Source organism: Carassius gibelio, chromosome A13 (assembly GCF_023724105.1).
Source record: "Carassius gibelio isolate Cgi1373 ecotype wild population from Czech Republic chromosome A13, carGib1.2-hapl.c, whole genome shotgun sequence".
Taxonomy (NCBI): Eukaryota; Metazoa; Chordata; class Actinopteri; order Cypriniformes; family Cyprinidae; genus Carassius; species Carassius gibelio.
The window spans coordinates 14,294,643-14,313,593 of record NC_068383.1 but is presented as its reverse complement, the minus strand read 5'-3'; the positions used below and the strand labels follow the sequence as shown (position 1 = coordinate 14,313,593).

The 18,951-nt window shown below is 35.4% G+C and overlaps 1 protein-coding gene across 5 annotated transcripts in view; it reads left to right on the top strand.

Moving 5' to 3' along the window:
* Nucleotides 1-18,116, top strand: part of LOC128026248 (KH domain-containing, RNA-binding, signal transduction-associated protein 2-like) — a 72,815-nt gene extending 54,699 nt beyond the window's left edge. For 4 of the 5 annotated variants that reach the window (XR_008186378.1, XR_008186380.1, XR_008186377.1 and 1 more), the window contains exons 10-13: nucleotides 1,160-1,207; nucleotides 14,460-14,567; nucleotides 16,319-16,407; nucleotides 16,677-18,116. Coding sequence is in view for 1 of the 5 variants with exons in the window: in XM_052613124.1 (XP_052469084.1) it covers nucleotides 1,160-1,182 (23 nt within the window). In the remaining 4 variants the exon portion in view is untranslated. Of the gene's footprint in view, nucleotides 1-1,159; nucleotides 1,208-2,101; nucleotides 2,972-14,459; nucleotides 14,568-16,318; nucleotides 16,408-16,676 lie in introns of those variants that run through there. The other variant, XM_052613124.1, reaches the window with a different exon arrangement.
* Nucleotides 18,117-18,951: the final 835 nt, after the last annotated feature.

Sequence of the window (18,951 nt, the reverse complement as noted above, 5' to 3'; positions counted from 1 at the left end):
AAATGGATAGTATGTTTATATATATATATAAATTCACAAAAAGGAACCATAGAGACGTTGTCAAGTCATTTTGTGTAATAACAGATAAGCTACACTAATAGAATTAAATTTTGTTAAACACTTTTTAACATTAGCTCTAAATTGTTCATTGACTCTTGATTAGTCATTTAAATGTTTAACATGTTAATGGAAATCAACTGTTTAGATCAATAAATTGAATCTTTTTTAACACACTCTTTAAGCTTCAGCTTATTAAACAATAAGTCGGACTGACTTGTCTGCGCTAACGTGACTCTGAGAATGATATGGAGATTCAGGAGGTAAGAACGTCCCCATATTCCAATAAGATGTTCTAAGTGCCTTCAGCCTTTGCTGTTAATCACTGTAGCCAATGTGAATATGTCTGATATTCACACTCTTTCATCACTCGCAAGAGTGAATGGGATCCAGTTAAAATGCTATATTTCTGCTACCTATAGTATATTTTCCTCAATTGCTATTTATGTTAATGAACATCAGAAGGCTGCATTTGTCTTATAATACCAATGCTTTTAAATATCAGCACTATTGAAGGCCCCATAGAGACCTGAACTCTTTTTTGTGACTATTAGAACTGAATGCTGACGCGTATTAAGACTTCGAAAGGATGACTAAACGTTAAGCAGGTAACCCTAATAATAACTCTAATGTTGCGAATGCCAATCATAAATTAAGTTATTTATACTTCAAAAAGTAAACCTGCCCTCACTTACTCCAAATAAATGCCTCGGGCCTCTAAATCCGCTAATAAACTAGTGACATCAAAAATGACTTACTAACACATAAACAAATGAACACAATTAACAATCCATCTTTTAAAAGAAGCTAAAACTGATCTTTAATACCTGACCAGCTAAACTAAGCTTTTTAACCAGACACGCTGAAAAAGATGGTTGCTCTTAAATCATATTCTGCTCTGACAGCTTTTGTCCTGCCCTACAAATTGGTTTACTTTTTTGATAGTAACATTCAAACTGTTTTCAATCCATCTGTTATTTGTGCATGCGAGTGTACATTTGTTTTGACTTTAAGTCTCTCTCATTGTCTCTTCTTCATTTTGTCTATTATACCAATAGCGCCTCAAAATCTATATCTTAAATTTGATTTATCCTCCTAACAGGTACCAGTCTCTCTGTGAGCTGAGATGCAGTGGATTGAATCAGACTGGGTAAGCTCCAAAAGTGTCTCTAAACAACAAATGCATTCAAATACAGTTTAGGTGTATATTTGTTTTATGCTAATTTATTATGACTTCTTACTTGATTTTTATTATTATGGAAGTGCATACATCCATCCGTTTTCAATAGTAAGGGAAACATGGATTATGGAAGTCATTTAGGATAAATCTGTCATGCTTCATCAGAAACACCAAGTATACACCTACATTTATCAAAGAGCTGTCTTAGAGCAAGACAAAACAATAAAGCAAACCATTTTTGTTTCAGACTGAGGATCATGTACTAATGTTTTGTTTTAACAGTACAATTAATAAAACTTTTAGCAAGTAACACAAACATCCTATTGGGTTATAGCTTGAAGACAGAAAACCACTCAGTATGATATAGACTTTGTCACACTACGCACAGTTTAATTGCACACACCACTAACATATTAAGGAGCGATTGTTTGACCTCAAGTGAAATGTGGCCTTCAGGAACAATACTTTGAATATTTGGGTAATTAACCATTTTTTGTATTAAATATGCTGCAGGAGATTCACACATGTGAAGCATTACAGTAATAAGAGACAAAAACACACTATACTGTGTTACTAATTTTATTTGGTTTATTTTTCCTTTTGCTAAGGCAATTATGCACATCAGAAATAAACAAAAATGGAAAAATCCATTAACGCAACATTTCAATATTGATTTAAGCTTTTTTTTTTAAAGCTTGGGTCTTCCAAAATATATTAGTCATTCTGTTCATTCTGAGCATTGTCACATTATTTTGGTTCACTTGAAGGATGGAAGTCTTTTGTAGAGGTCAGCCATGTTTTATTGTCTAATTAAGGACAAGACAGGGGCATGCTCAAACAGGTGCGTTTTTTTTTTTCACACAGAGAACCATTTGTAAGTCAAGAAAGGATGATTAAATCAGATGGCTTATTTGAGAAAGGAAAGGTAATGGGAATGGAAACGATGGCAAATATGTTTTAGCTGCATTAACACAGCTGTGGTTTTTGATCATTAATGGTCTTCATGAAATAAATCATTAACCATTATATTAAATTTTTGTAGAATATGTAATTAAATGTAATGAAAAAGGGATTATTCATTATTTAAATGATATGATATTATGATTTGTGGACTGGTATGACTCTGGATGGCTTTAGGCTTGCTAATTAAAATGGGCATTGTCTTCTAATCAGTGGCTCACAGGTGCTGATTTTGATTTTCCAAAGTAGTGCCTTCGGCATGAACATGTGAGCAGAGGATTTTAAAGCTTGGATGTATATCTCATATGTTTTTATAGACTGCTCCACAGTGAAAGAGAGTGCACGAGGTCTGATATTTTGACTGCAAATGTGAAGGTGGTTAGCATGAGAAAAAAATCAGTTTATGACTGATCTCATATGCGCTGTGAATTAATGAGACCGTGACGGCTGTGTCAGCAGCGGCAATCCAGCTGTCACTCAAGTGGCCACGCCCTTAATTATGCAGAACTTTAAGGCTTAATATAATTTAAACAGATGAGTTCTAAAAAAACAACCCTCAAAAACCCCTCAAAGTTGTCATGAAGGACAAAAAATTAGCTATTTAGACCAAAATAATTTTTTGAACCAGGCTGTAAACATGTTTTTTTTTTCTGCTGTAAACTGTGGAGTAGCCACGGGTGTGCCAGGGTGTGCCTGTGCCACCCAGAGTGGCAGCTGGCACACCTAAAAATAGATGCAGAATTATTTTTTATAGTCTCAATAAAAAATGTTTACTTAACTTGAGCTATTGTTGTTTACTTAGAATATATATATATATATATATATATAATTTTTTATTTTTTTTATTAAATTTTTTTTTATCAACCCTTTCACACGTAAGTTACAAATATTTTAACTGCCCCCTTGTTTCCATGGCGATGCGTCATGATTGTCACGTGACACACCGCAGCCACTAACAGATGTATTGGTATTCGTTTTATTTAGTTTTTCATTTTTTATTAAAATATATACACAAACTTGCTTACCATGTCAACTATCTGATATTCCAATTCTTCGTTTAAAAACCTTTATAAATTGTCTTGATCTATAACGAGATGAGCGCTGCAATTCAGAGTCCTGATAGACGGATTTAACGTACAGCACTTGAATTCCCCAGTTTCTCCCAAAATACATTAAAGTAAGTGGCTGTTGAACTAGGAGAAGAATAGAGTAAACTTTATTGTTCTGCTATGTCTGTTTGATATATGAATAAAACACGTTGGCAAATTACATTTGATAAGATAGTTTTTGCTGCTTCCATAGACATAATTGTGTATTTTACAAACTACCAATGTATTGTTTTACTAGTGATTATGTATATTTAAATGTATGAAACCTAAAATAAACATTATGTGGTTGAAAACACTGCATATTAGTTGTGATATATGACAAGCGCTGAGCACGTCCGTCTCTGGCTCAGCGCCAGCCAACGAGCGAAAGCTGTTTGAATCTGGCAGTTCTGTGACGCCACTGAACATTCTAAATCATACTTTCAGGGGCACAGAAATAAGAATCCAATATGTGGTGCAATAATGCTCAAAATGTAAAAATGTAATTTACATTTTAAATTATTTTTGTTAAAATATCTGCTGACATTCGGACTGCCAACCAGATAATTTTTGATTGCACATTGCTAGCTAGCAATATGTCGCAGAGCTCCTTAATTTTTTTTAGCAAAAAAACCTCGGCTTGATGGACAGCCGGACACAAGGCCTGTTACACCTGATGAGAATGTTTCTCCCTCCCCGGACCCAACATCAACAGACAGTGTTGCCAGATTGGAAATGTCCAAGTATCATACCAGAAGTTCAAAATTACCGTATTTGGAAGAAAATTGTTACATTTAACAATTAACTACATTTTGACACGACCTGCAAATTAACACTAGGAGTATGGTTGGACGGAAGCAGTGCGACAAAAATACTATCCCATAATTTTTCACAGTAATCTGACAATAAATGTGGCACACCCAGATTTTCATATGCACACCCAAAGTCTCTTTTCTGGCTAGACTACTGGCTGTAAAGTTGGGCATTTTAACATGGGGAGTCTATGGGACTGACTCCCTTTTGCAGCCAGCCTCAGGCGGCCAGTCGATGAATTGCAGTTTTAGTCATTTCCTTGTTATCTTCATGAGACAGAGCAGGAGGTTGGCGCTCGGTGGTAACCCACCGCCTTTCTTGGGTACAAAGTAGGGGCTGTAAAACCCCGTCTTTATATCACCTGGAGGTACTGGCTCTATCACATCCTTTTGTGATACTGGGCGGTGCTAGCCAGGGTTCCAGATATGGTACAGAACCACCGACGTACCTGCAGTGGGGCAGCGAGGTGGAATGCAAGGACCTGGTTCGGGCAGCTTGTTGACCAACCGAAGTGGGGTCTGAATGTGCGGTGCAACATGCAACATTTACCTTGTACCAAGTTTGGGCAGAGGATGCATGAGTAGGGCCTTTGATAATGCTCTAAAACCTCTCGCTGCTGCCTGCTGGTGACAGAGCAGGATGAGTGTGATCCAGCTTTGGAAAGTCCACAACTCTCTGTGCCCTCTTGACACCCAGACTTAGCTCTTTTGTTGAGTGTTTGGGTACCACCAACCGAGAGGTCAGTGGTGGGATGAAACAAAACAAAAGATTCTCCCCCCAGCCCTCCTCCGGGGAAGGAAGTTGTGTGTTCACCATCTCCCAAAGAGCAACTCCATCTCTGGGTCACCTGTCTCAGGGCCTCTTACTTTGTGAAATCGTGATGAATGTTTGACTGTTTTTAAAAAAATTTAAAGGAAGCACTCTTTGCTTGCTGTATACACAACCCATTCTCACTCCAAAGGCGTCAAAAACCGAAGCATGGTCAAGCGCCCCTAGCGTCACTTTTATGACGCCAAATGTGCCTCTCGGCGTCGAATATCGAAGCACTACGACCTTCATTGCTTTCAATGGGAAACTTTTGGCGTCAGAATTCGACACGAGGACATGAGATGTTTATCGCTATGAAATCACGTTCAAGAAGTCTCATTCAGCACACATCGCGATACTTGCTATCAGTTCCACAGTTTGGGTGAGTAGTCGTATATACGCTCTTTTAATGCCTTTTATAAAATGTATTCTGTCTTATTTATTAATCAGATTAGTGCCATATGTTTAATCGCTGTATTATATCGGTCATCCGCGGCTGTCTTTGAGTTTCATTGCGTTTAAATAAATGAACACAGCTGCTAATTAGTCTGATTAAACTCTATCTGTCACCTGACGTGCCATGGACCTTAGAACAGTTTTATATTATTAATTTCAGGATTAATGATGTAAGTTGTATTTGTAGTAAAATCATGGTAATCACGACACTTACAATAGTAATAAATGAAATGTGAAGTTAAAACACAGTAAACTGGACATTAGTAACTGTAACTGTAGTTTTACTATGGTATATTAATAATCAATACAACAATACAATAATCACCAAACCAGCTATGTTTGTATCACTATAATTTTAGTGTTTTTATGTGCTTTTATATGACAGATATCACAGTAATCATATGTTCTGTAGCATGCTTTTAATACCTTTTAATGTAAATCCAAAAAAAAAAAAAAAAAATCAAATTAAAAATAAATAATAAAACATGCATTTTTCTATCTTGCAGTTCTTTCATATCAGTTTATATATATATATATATATATATATATATATATATATATATATATATATATATATATATATATGTGTGTGTGTGTGTGTATATATATATATATATATATATATATTTATTATATCTAAATATTTTGCTCACAGATCATTATTAACATTCTGTACATAATTCAATTTTATTTACTCTCCCCTTTTTATTATTTTTATTTTTTATTTTTAGCTGAAAAGACGTAAAGGCAGTCAGCCCAGTGGTGTTTCTGGAGAGGGATTCCTTCAGAAATGGAGAAGACAGAAAGCTGCGGAGGCAGATATATGCAGCAGTAAGTCTGTGATAGTTTGTCTCTTTTATCAAACACTCCTGCTGTTATAATTTGTACAGCATTTGTTGTTTCTTAAACTGTTGCACTGTCGAAATACCCACACTTGCCATCTTTGCACTTGACCACTTGATTACTTATTTGACGTCTTTCCTGTATTTTGCCTAGTGTTCGAGTGAGCATGATAACCACAAGTGTGTGTCGAACTTTTCATGACCTGATGACTGTGTTTCCCAATCCTGATCCTGGAGAACCCCAGCACTGCACGGTTTTGGTGTCTCTCTTATCTGCCTTGGAGTCTTCACTGATGAGCTGATGAGTTGAATCAGGTGTGTTTGATCAGGGAGACATCTCAAATGTGCAGTGTTGGGGTTCTCCAGGACCAGGATTGGGAGCCACTGCCTTATGGGACACTTATGTGTTTACAGAGATTTTTAATAACTAATTATCAATATTTCACATACTGTACATTGGACAGCTTCCCATGACCTCTTGTGAGATCTCGGCAAAAAGTCTGACTATTTATTCCAAAACATGATGCATGATGGGATACACAAAGCTTTGTATAGCGCTCCGGAGCAGTATTGGAGAGGTTTAGTGTGTGTTAAGGACGCTGTGCTTTGGCATTATTAAGACCGGGGACAGTCTTGTGCACACACTGTCATGTACACACACTCTCAAGTGGCCAAGACTGCAAGTGTGGGTATCTGGACAGGGTCAAAGTCTTAAAAATGATCCCTAAACACATCACAGTCTTAATAATCCAGTTTAACACTTGTATGATATTGTACAAGCCCCAGGATGGTCTCATCTGACACTATCAAAAGAATTCATATGACTATAGCTTGCTATTAATTACTTGCTTTCAATAATGGATGCATTTAACATTTAATTATACAGCATCTTTACAGAGGTGTAATGTACAAGTTGCACGTAATTAATAATATTTCCTTCTTTCTGTCTTACAGGATTTTTTGCAGATAATCCTAATGCTGTTCTTCTTTTTCAGGTCTAAAATATCAAGCTCAACAACTCACTCAAGAGCCAACCCTCACAAACCTTCCTAAAAACTAAAAGAGCTATTACTGAGTCTCAGCGACTCTTGCCACAATCAGCTCTTCCCAGGTACATTTGTTTAGAATATTTTTTTAATCAACATTTACTCCTCAAATGCTCTGGTCTGAATCTTACTTTAAATTAACTTAATTATGTTTAATGAGCAATATTAATTGCACACAGAGTAAGTAGAGATTATCTTGTTTCACAAAAGAGAAGGCAGACCAAGGAAATGATTTGCTCAGGATGAGAAATTAAGACAGCCATCTTGTGCTCAAACAAACAGAAGTCCTCTGGTATGTGTGTGTTGAAGCAATGCTGTGTTATACAACATTTTATAATGATCTCTCACAGAACTGGTCATGTCAGCCTTGATTTCTTTTTTTACTATTACAATTACAGCATATTAGCAAAGTGTGACTGGACATTTTTAATATTATGTTTTTAAAAACACACCACCTGTTTTAAAAGTAGACAAGTATCATGAAATTGGTTTAGTTGATATAAACACCAATGTACATTATTTCATTGTTTTCTAAATGTTATGTTATAAATTGTGAATTGATAGTGGATTGGTTTGAAGCCAGGCCTTACACTGCACAGACTAAAACACATTTGTGAGAGAAGTCAGGAACTTTGGAGAAAGATTCTAGAGGGAAAAAACACATTTACTGCAACAATAGATGAATTCTAGAGTCTCTGAGAACTACGCATGCTAATGAAGTCTCATGAGCAAGTCCTTTGCCTCTGTAACTTTTTCTTAATTCTTGCAGAATTACATTTTTATTGCAGTATTTTAATTTGTACAGATGATCTCATCAGCCAAATGAGGGGTTTTGACCAAGTGATGCTCTTGAAAGGAGTGAAAGAAGAAGATGTGCTAAATTCTCTTCAGAGAAAAAGCTTCTCAAAAGGTCTCAAAACAGCTTGAAGAATGGTAAGTGTACAGTACTACAAGGGCCATAGTTGCTCACCCTGCTAAAATCACACAGAACATAAGCTGAACTCTCTGTCCATTAAACAACTTCATCTGGATTGCTTGTTTCACTTTGACCAGGTCTGGGATCTTAGGACTGAGAGATCATCTGGCTGAGAACAAGCTACACCACATCAGTGCTGGATATCAACCACAAACTGTTTCCAGACACGAGAGAAGAAGAACACGATGGGGAGATGAAACCAGTTTAGATGTGATGATGGGAATCATTATTTTCTGGAACAGTATCTCATGTCTTATATGTATCACATGATCTGTATCACAGTTGACTGGATGGGACTGTGTGACTTTTAAGGACATTTCATCACTCATCTGTGTGAACTGATTTATATATGAGGTTAATGTATTTTTGATGATAATTATTTTCATTGAATCTTATTTGTCTTGATGCTACTTTATCAACTTTATAGTCTATGCTTCAATAAAATGAAAATGGTGAATATTGTGTTCTGAAGATTCTTGGTAAATACATCATTTTACTAGGTAGGCTCATATGTGTTTATTTTAGACTTGGAAAAACAACCTATTAATTATTGGGATTATTTTTTTATTTAAGACATATACATTTTTGATCGGATTAATAACATCTGGGACATCAGTACACCAGAAAGTAATTTTTGTATATTTTAGTAACAAATATGCACATTTTTTAGTGAAATAAAGGGAGTTACGAGATTAATTATTCTGCATTACAAGATGGTGCCATGGGCTTTATTGTTACAAACACTTGAGGGATAACTGAGAATGTAGCAGGAATGATCAATGGGATCTTGTACTGCATTATAACCAAGAGCACGCACATTACTGATGTCCAGCACCTGAGGAGCAAGATACGGGGGTGAGGAGGACATTTTTACACTGATTTTTGCTAAATAGTTATATATATATATATATATATATATATATATATATATATATATATATATATATATATATATATATATATAAATTAATATTCTTAGCACTGCATGAATTTGTCCTTGTGTAATAGTGAAGTATCACAATGTGTATACATTGTCCTTGATTACTGCTTTACAGGTGGGGAATAGATAAAGGCAAGTTGTTGCAGGTTCATCCATTATATTTCTTGCCATTTACTTCAAAAATCAAATAAATAATCTATTATTTTCATTATTAAATCATTTCTTTCTAATTTTTCAATGTTTCATCAGATGGCCTCACAATGTCCTGTCAAAAGGTATAATAGTCATGATGAATAGAATAGAAAACAGAGGACTGTGAAAACTGTCAGATATAAATGTGACTCAGCTCAGTTTGTTGTCCATGATGAGGAGAATACATATATGTAGGTTTTACTGCCCTTCTACCCCCAGGGGCCCAGTAGCACCCCCCGGAAGAGCCCAAAACTGTACTTTTCAAATGGCTGTAAATCAGAGTCCAATTAACATATCAAAGAGAAAATGGGCAGGATTATTACTTATGATATGCTGATAAAATAATGTTGAGCTCAGTTTTCAGAAATAAATGGAAAGCTGACATAAAGGCATTTTAAATATTGCTCACTGTAAAATACCACATTTCAGCCTGCCTCTCAAATATATCATAGAGGTTTGCACAATAAACATATTTAGATATCCAGTTTTCCTTAAAATAAATAATTTATTTCGTTTCGTTAATAAAAAGTTTTAAACTACATTACCCACAAGCCTCCGTCGTTCTATCTATGCAAAGGCAACACTAGGGGGCTGTTTTTTGTAGTTCATTGAAGTTATGCTTAGGGTTAGGATTAGGATCTCGCTAAAGATGTCATTTTTGTCAAGATAGCAACACTTCATTGTTGACTTAATATATTACTAATGTGATGATAGCAGCAAAACATACTTTTTTACATGATGCGCTGTTTAATATGGGTTAAAAGATAGTCCAACCACAGACTGTCCTGAAAATTCATAGCCAATGACATCAAAGCTGAGCAGCAGCGACACACTTCCTTATCCATGTATGACCGACGTCTTTCGTTTTTCGGCTGAAGGGATAGATTCGGTTAACAATAGATTAAGCTTGCTACTTATTAGATTCTGTTTTATTAACGTCTTCACCTTCCTCCGTTGTTCAGCTTGACAAACATTGGGCAATATTGTTGTGCACATGCCCAGCAGTCGCAGTTGTATCCAACAGACAGATTCCTCTATAATAAATATAAGACACATTTTTAAGATTTGTATTTTTTTTTTTTTTGACCAAAGACAAATATATTTACTAATCAAATGACGTGCTTCTAAAATTTACATTGTATATTACATTGTGTTTTAAAGTTAAAATTGTTCACATTTGTGTTTCTGTGATTTATCATTCTCTACCATTTGAACTCTAGGAATAAAAACTGAAATTATAAATGAATGAATGAATGAACAAATAAATACATAAAGCATAATAAACATGCATATTTTTGTAAGGATCTTCCATTATTTATTTATATGTCAAACTCATTTAAAGACAACATGCCCAAATTACTACACTGCATCCTCTGTCACCAAGCTCGTTTTTGCCACCATAAAGAATAATAAGGCAGTTATGTTGTAAACATTAACTATTTTCAGTATGCAAATGAAAATGCTTTTATTAAAAAACAAAACAGTAAATACAGTATGTCTTTCAGAGAACACTGGAAAAAGTGTTGTGACCAAAATGTTATACAACACAATGTAAATGTTTCAAACTCACAAAAAAACACCATGAAGACATGCATGTCAAGTGTGCAATATATTTTTAATATGGAGCGCTATTTTTAACTATTGTTTTCATCACTGGTTCTGTAATGTATTCATTATGAGCTTATAATTAAAACAAAGTTACATCTTCTGCAAAAATCAAACCACTGCAAAGTCTAATCACTGATCCAGGGACCATTTCTGTGTGTGCGGGGGATAAAGAGTTAACGAGGTGAGTCCTTGTGCATGATGGAGCTACAGCGTTATCCTCAAACAATCCTGTAAGACAGAAAGGAAGGAAATATTAAATTACATTCAACTTATACATTACACTGTGTTTTGTTTAGACCATAAAAGCAGCCTCTGTAAAAACTTGAGAGTGTGTGTACGTGACAGTGTGTGAACGAGACTGCCTTAATAATGCCAAAGCACAGCGTCCTTAACACACACTAAACCTCTCCAATACTGCTCCGGAGCGCTATACAAAGCTTAGTGTATCCCATCATGCATCATGTTTTGGAATAAATCGTCAGACTTTTTGCCGAAATCTCACAAGAGGTCATGGGAAGCTGTCCAATGTACAGTATGTGAAATATTGATAATTAGTTATTAAAAATCTCTGTAAACACATAAGTGTCCCATAAGGCAGTGGCTCCCAATCCTGGTCCTGGAGAACCCCAACACTGCACATTTGAGATGTCTCCCTGATCAAACACACCTGATTCAACTCATCAGCTCATCAGTGAAGACTCCAAGGCAGATAATAGAGACACCAAAACCGTGCAGTGCTGGGGTTCTCCAGGATCAGGATTGGGAAAACAGTCATCAGGTCATGAAAAGTTCGACACACACTTGTGGTTATCATGCTCACTCGAACACTAGGCCAAATACAGGAAAGACGTCAAATAAGTAATCAAGTGGTCAAGTGCAAAGATGGCAAGTGTGGGTATTTGGACAGTGCAACAGTTTAAGAAACAACAAATGCTGTACAAATTATAACAGCAGGAATGTTTGATAAAAGAGACAAACTATCACAGACTTACTGCTGCATGTATCTGCCTCCGCAGCTTTCTGTCTTCTCCATTTCTGAAGGAATCCCTCTCCAGAAACACCACTGGGCTGACTGCCTTTATGTCTTTTCAGCTAAAAATAAAAATAAAAATAATAAAATGGGGAGAGTAAATAAAATTGAATTATATAAAGAATGTTAATAATGATCTGTGAGCAAAATATTTAGATATAATAAATATATATAAATATATATATAAACTGATATGAATGAACTGCAAAATGGAAAAATACATGTTTTATTATTTATTTTTAATTTGATTTTTTTTGGGGGGGGATTTACATTAAAAGGTATTAAAAGCATGGTACAGAACATATGATTACTGTGATATCTGTCATATAAAAGCACATAAAAACACTAACATTACAGTGATACAAACATAGCTGGTTTGGTGATTATTGTATTGTTGTATTGATTATTAATATACCATAGTAAAACTACAGTTACAGTTACTAATGTCCTGTTTACTGTGTTTTAACTTCACATTTCATTTATTACTATTGTAAGTGTCGTGATTACCATGATTTTACTACAAATACAACTTACATCATTAATCCTGAAATTAATAATAATATAAAACTGTTCGAAGGTCTATGGCTCGTCACGTGACAGATAGAGTTAATCAGACTAATTAGCAGCTGTGTTCATTTATTTAAACACAATGAAACTCAAAGACAGCCGCGGATGACCGATATAATACATCGATTAAACATATGGCACTAATTTGATTAATAAATAAGACAGAATACATTTTATAAAAGGCATTAAAAGAGCGTATTTACGACTACTCACCCAAACTGTGGAACAAGTATCGCGATGTGTGCTGAATGAGACTTCTTGAACGTGATTTCATAGCGATAAACATCTCATGTCCTCGTGTCGAATTCTGACGCCAAAAGTTTCCCATTGAAAGCAATGAAGGTCGTAGTGCTTCGATATTCGACGCCGAGAGGCACATTTGGCGTCATAAAAGTGACGCTAGGGGCGCTTGACCATGCTTCGGTTTTTGACGCCTTTGGAGTGAGAATGGGTTGGTATACAACAATATATTCAGAATTTAAATTAAATTTGTGTTTTTCATGCTTGTCAAGCAGTCATGTATGACACAGAAAAAGCTAATTACTACACTTGTGCTGCAATCTTACGGTGCAATCATTGCATGCCAATGTGCTCTGGCTCGTTAAGTTTATATTCGGAGTAGACTGGTCTATTTAGCAAGATTCCCAATTCATCTGTCACCAATGTGATGTCGAAAGTGACTGACTGAAAGGAATCTAAGGACACTTTCAGAACAATACAAAGGCACAATAACAAAAAAAAATTGCTATATAAAATACCATCCTTAGCTATTGATAGTTTTGCTTAGATATATATTTTCAGGATTAACTTGTCAACAGGGTAATATCATTACATCAGATCTAAAAATAAAGAGGACAAATATAAAGAATATTAACATGAACTACCTAAATTTTAAATCAGACAAAAAAATATGCAGATTTAACCAGCTCAAACACGAGGGTGAATGTTAAAATGATTACATTAGGCAGCATGGTGCTTGAAGATGTTATATGCTGGTCCCGTAATTTAGTTCCTTTGGGTTTAACACAGCAGGAGAGCAGACAAACAAATATTGAGGACACAAAGCTCTTAACTGAACAAAAAGAGAAACCGACAAGCTCCAATTTCTTGGCAGTGTTCAGACCTTTGAAATGTGGTATGATGAGTCTGTTGGTATTTTCTTCTTTTGAAATGTGGTATTATTTTATTTTATACCCCTGTGATTTTATAGTACAATTTAGTACCTCAGTTAGAGCCATTATATGGAAATTAAACTGACTTTTATGACTCAGGCTTGAAAGAGTGCATGAGCCTCGTGCCTATAGCCTCTTCAGAAGATCCTTCTTGAATGAACATGGATAATGGAAAGAGACCATTTAATCCAGCCTCCATTACTTTTCCATAACCAATAATCAGCATGGGGAATAATCAGCAGGTAGAGATTTGAAAATAAATCCAATAAATTATTTTAAATTAAGCCTGTAGCTTTTATTTAAGCCTGAGAATCTAATGTGAGATGTAATAATTTCCTACTTTAAGCCATCGGACAGTCAGCATGGAGGTGAAAAATTTTTTTTTTCTTTTTCTTCAGTAGATCATGAATCATAAAGGACGTACAAAAATGTTTAACAAACAAAACAGCTGAAACTGCACGTAAGGCAATTAATTCTTCAACAAAAACCAGTATGTCAGCCAGTGGTCATGGTCATATTCATGTCATCGATCTTCAGTAAGATTTTAGACACATATTATCGCTGAGGAGGGTGTGTCTATATCATCAGCAGCTTCCCCAGCACCAGGTCCACCCACATCTCTATCTCTGCCTTGCATGCTGCCAAGAGTAGGATATTCCTTTCCAGCCTCCCCTTAAACGTTTTGTTTGTTTAACCTGAGTAACATCTCTTCCCTGCCATTGCAGGTGCTTTGCAGTTGATATTTGGAGCAAACTGATAAAACCAATCAGTGAGAAGTGAGAAGTGAGGGGGAAATGCTTATAGACAGTCTGTGTGCAGATGCTGCATGTCAGGTAAGTAGTGTACTTTAAAACATAGAAACCATAACCGCACAACTTAAAACACATTCAATTACAAGTGTTCAGAAAGCTTAGTGAAAAATTGCCTTTACTTAAAATAGCTAACAATGTATCAAATAAAATAAAATAAAATAAACAGTTAAGGGCCATTCACAGTAAAGATGATAACTATAATGATAATTGGAATTATAAAGTTTTAATAATTGTTCTAATTCTGTGATAATAGCCTAGTCGTCACAGCTATTAGGAGGAACGATATTGGTGGAACTTTAGTTTTTGGGTTACCTTTGCAGTAAAAAGAGGCCGAAGACTTTAAATGTAAGATTATTATTATTATTATATTTACTCGATATTAATTTATTATTATTATTATTATCATTAATCTTGTTTTTTGGACTGTTGAAAAATATTACAGTTGCGTTCATTCTTTCAGTCTGAATTTCAGCACGACCCACTGACGTTTCATTGCTCTGCTTCGAAACCACAGCACTCTTAATAGTGTAAGAATGAAATATTCAGTTCAGTATGCAAGACACAATGTAATTATCCTTTAGTTTTTAATGAATCTCAATTAGCAATAGTCCCACTCTTCTCATTATAGAAAACTTTCCTCTTCATTTAATAAACACTCCATATGCTTTAGGAAGACATGCCTTTGTGATTTATTCTGTCTCCTCTAGTGAAAATCACACTTCGGTAGAGCCTCCTGAGCACATCACCTGGAAAATGCAGCCATGTTTGGATAGTGTCTGTTTACTTTTGGTGTTCAACTGATTATTAATATGGGGGTATAGTGGGGTCCAGCATTATTCGTGCTGGTTTGGCAGACACATTGCACCGAGCCATTCTCATGCTGAACTCTTAACTGTGAGCGTGCCTTGCTGTTTTCACCTGTTTTCTTGTAATCAGTTTACCACTCATCCATCTCTTCATCTGTTTAATTCTTCATTTTAAGAAGTTAATTGTTCTGCTGTGAATCAAGGACAAAGCAAGAAAATAAGTGGTTAATTTAAAACTTAGAAATCCACTTGTTATTCTATGTATACTGTATACTGTATGTTGCTTATGTTGGAATACTAATTTTAACAACTAAATTTAACAACTAATTTTAAATTGGCCATCAATGGAGAACATTTTTTTTTCTCCATTATACCCCCATAATGTTAATACTTGGTAGTTATGGCATTACTAACATGTTAACCAGCCCAACCTTGCCAAACCTTGATTAAATGCTCCACTGCTCATAATGCATAGTACTGTTTGTTTTTCACAAATTTACATTATGAATTTTTTTTTATGCAACAAAAAGCAGTGAAGATAATATTATGATTGAAGAGTAAATTAATGCAGTTAGACTAAAGAAATTCAGAGGTTTGACAGTGATACAATGACACCATCTGCTTGTAGGAGTGCACTTGCACTCTGTTATTCTCTGCCATTGTGGTAATACGACAAACTTGGCAAGTCAACTGAGGGATTTGTTTTGGAAACCAAAGATAATTGCAGGGCTGAAGACAACAGCATCCAACTGACAGATGCTTGTCAATGTAACTGCGCTTTCTCGAGGTCACTGCCAACATTGCTTGATGTGTTTCAGCCCACAGTTTATGAGCTGTCTTACTTGTGTGTGATAATGTTCTTGTATTGGCAGATGTTGGTGAAAAAGCATAAAAATGTTTCAGAATTAATGGCGTGAAGAATCCGCAAAATGTTCTCTCTCTCTCTCTGTTTTCTTTCCCCACCAGTGTTGAACTCATTTCCATGGATCTGAACAGAGCCGATCTTGACAGAACAACACTGCAGGGCACAGATGACCACTGCGTATCCATCTTGTGTAAGTCACTGTAAAGTCACACTTGGTTTGTGACAGATGGGAAAGGACGGCATGACAAAGCTTTTATATACTGCAGTAAAATAAAATAAAAAACAGGTTGATCACATCAGAAATATACAAAATTAAATAAATGGAGCTTATCGGCTGGTATGTATTTACACAGAATATAGCTGTTAGAATAGCTGATCTAGTCCTGTAATTCTAAGCCAATTTTTCCCATTTTTTGAGTGACACTTAGTTGAGACTCATGTTTTTGTTGTCTTTTTCAGCTAAATGAAATCTGAACAGTGTCATATGAGATGGACCTCACCCTGGATTGGCTTATTCAGGTCCAAGCAGATACATTTTTTTTTAAGTTGCATCACATCCAGTTTAACTTCTTCAGAGACCCATAAATTCAATATTGCATTATGGTGGTAAGATCGATATAAGGCATTTCATATATTGTGGAATAACATAGGCTATGTTGATCTTAACATTGTTTTCAGGTTTTTTTTTTTTGCGTAATACTATGCTGTAAGGTATAATGCATTTTTTTTTTTTTGGTAATATATCCTCTTTTCACTTAATCTTTTTATCCCACAGGACAAAAATTGAAATAATTGGATTAAATGGCTGTGGAAGATGGGAGTATATTTTGTAAAAGTATGCATCTACTCCATGTCACTTCACTGACAGCTATGTGGGAAAGTTGAATGTGGTACATTAAATCTTGATAGATCTACAACCACTTGCAACTAAATACTTATATCTTTATGCAAAAAAAAAAAAAAAAAAACAGTTGTTTTTACTTTTGCAGTTATAAAATCAGCTTATTTCTGTGCTTTCTGCCATGCACTGTGACATTTGTGAGCATATGACTTAGTTTGCTCTGCGTATGTCATTACTAGCAGTGTTGAAATACAGCACAAATTTCTCATCAGAACCTGTGCTTTCAAAGCCTGAGGCTTCAAAATTATTTACCACTAAGACAATGCATACAGTAAGTGAATTTCACACAAATGCACATCACAATGGAAATGTGTTGCATGTGATCAAAATCCAGTGCATGGATCTTTAATGGAAAACACATTCTCATTAATGCTTTGAGATTCTTAGCTGAATGTTTTTGAGCTTTTTCTCCTTGCAGTGAAAATTTCAAAACACCCAATCATGTTTTTTAAAATGCCCTTGAGGTTATCAATACAGCTCAAACCGGATTTTAAAATTAGATTTCCTTATGACTGTACAAATGAAACAGCATATTTCTGGAGGATTTTGAAAGCTTGTAGGACTCAGCACATATACCTAAAAACCAATCACTAGATTATATAGAATGGTCTATAGATTTGTCAAATAAGAGTTTGCACATAATCTCCACTGAAACAGTACATTTTTTAGTCATAAATAGTTTTAATAAATCTTTTTATATCTGAAATCAATTTGAAACCGGTTTACCGGCTTCATCATCTCTCTGTGCCAGTATAGGGAATAAAGTTAATGCTTTTATTTAGTTATTTTGCGTTATAGTAAGAAGACCAGGTACTGAGACTCAATAGTGGGACTGAACTCACCCACAATAAATGCTCTCATGTATTGCAATGCTCAGAAGTAACAATGAATAAAAAAGTGAATTCTCTCATGTATTGTAATGGTTAGAAGTAACAAATCATGACCAGCAACAAGGTTTTATACTTCACAGTACATAATAAAGCTTTTAAACACACCGATGCATGATGTCTTATGTAGTGTTTATTTAATTTCTAGATATGTGGCCATTTTGCTTGGACTTAAGTAACTGTTCCCATCTCATAAATGAAGGTTTTTTGGCTTCTGAGCCTCTTTTTGATAGTTACGAGTGGAGTGTACTTCAGAAAAGTGACGTTATCATGCAAAGATATGGAAGAATAATACTATAGAAGACTAATATGTTATAGCAATTATTTGTTACAGTTAAATGGGGAAAGAGGCAAAGAACTACTGGACAAAAAATAACAATACTATATTTATTCCGTGAAAATACTGAATACTTGAAATATTAAACTCAGGAATCTGATCTGATGTTGGATGCCTTAATCATTGCTTCATTTCATATAATGTATCTTCTTTTACTTCTATAACAAATTTGACAGGAACTCCAGGTCAAGAGAGTGTGTATGAAGTGTAAGTCTGTGAGAAAGCCTGACTAGCTTTCTTACACAAATGCTTGCAAACACTGTGAGCTCGAGTGTACCATCATTAAAGTGTGCAGCAGACCCTGTTGTGACTTTCTCTGACGTTAATAAATGGTGTGCAGTGCAGTGCCAAGCACAAGCATGTCCCTTCATTAGGCATCTAGGCCCACCGCCGACATACAGGCCAGATGTCACAGGGGTTCTTTCCTGCACAAATCTGTTCCCAGCAGCAGAGATGAGGACACAATACAACGCCCCTGTCTTACGCCACATCTGAGGGCCGTCTCTGTGACAGTGAATAAGCGTGTCTGATGTCTGGCATCTGGCAAGTTGGAGCTAACACATGGAAAAGGCTGCAGTAGAGCTTTGAGAGGTGCTCTGTCAACTACAA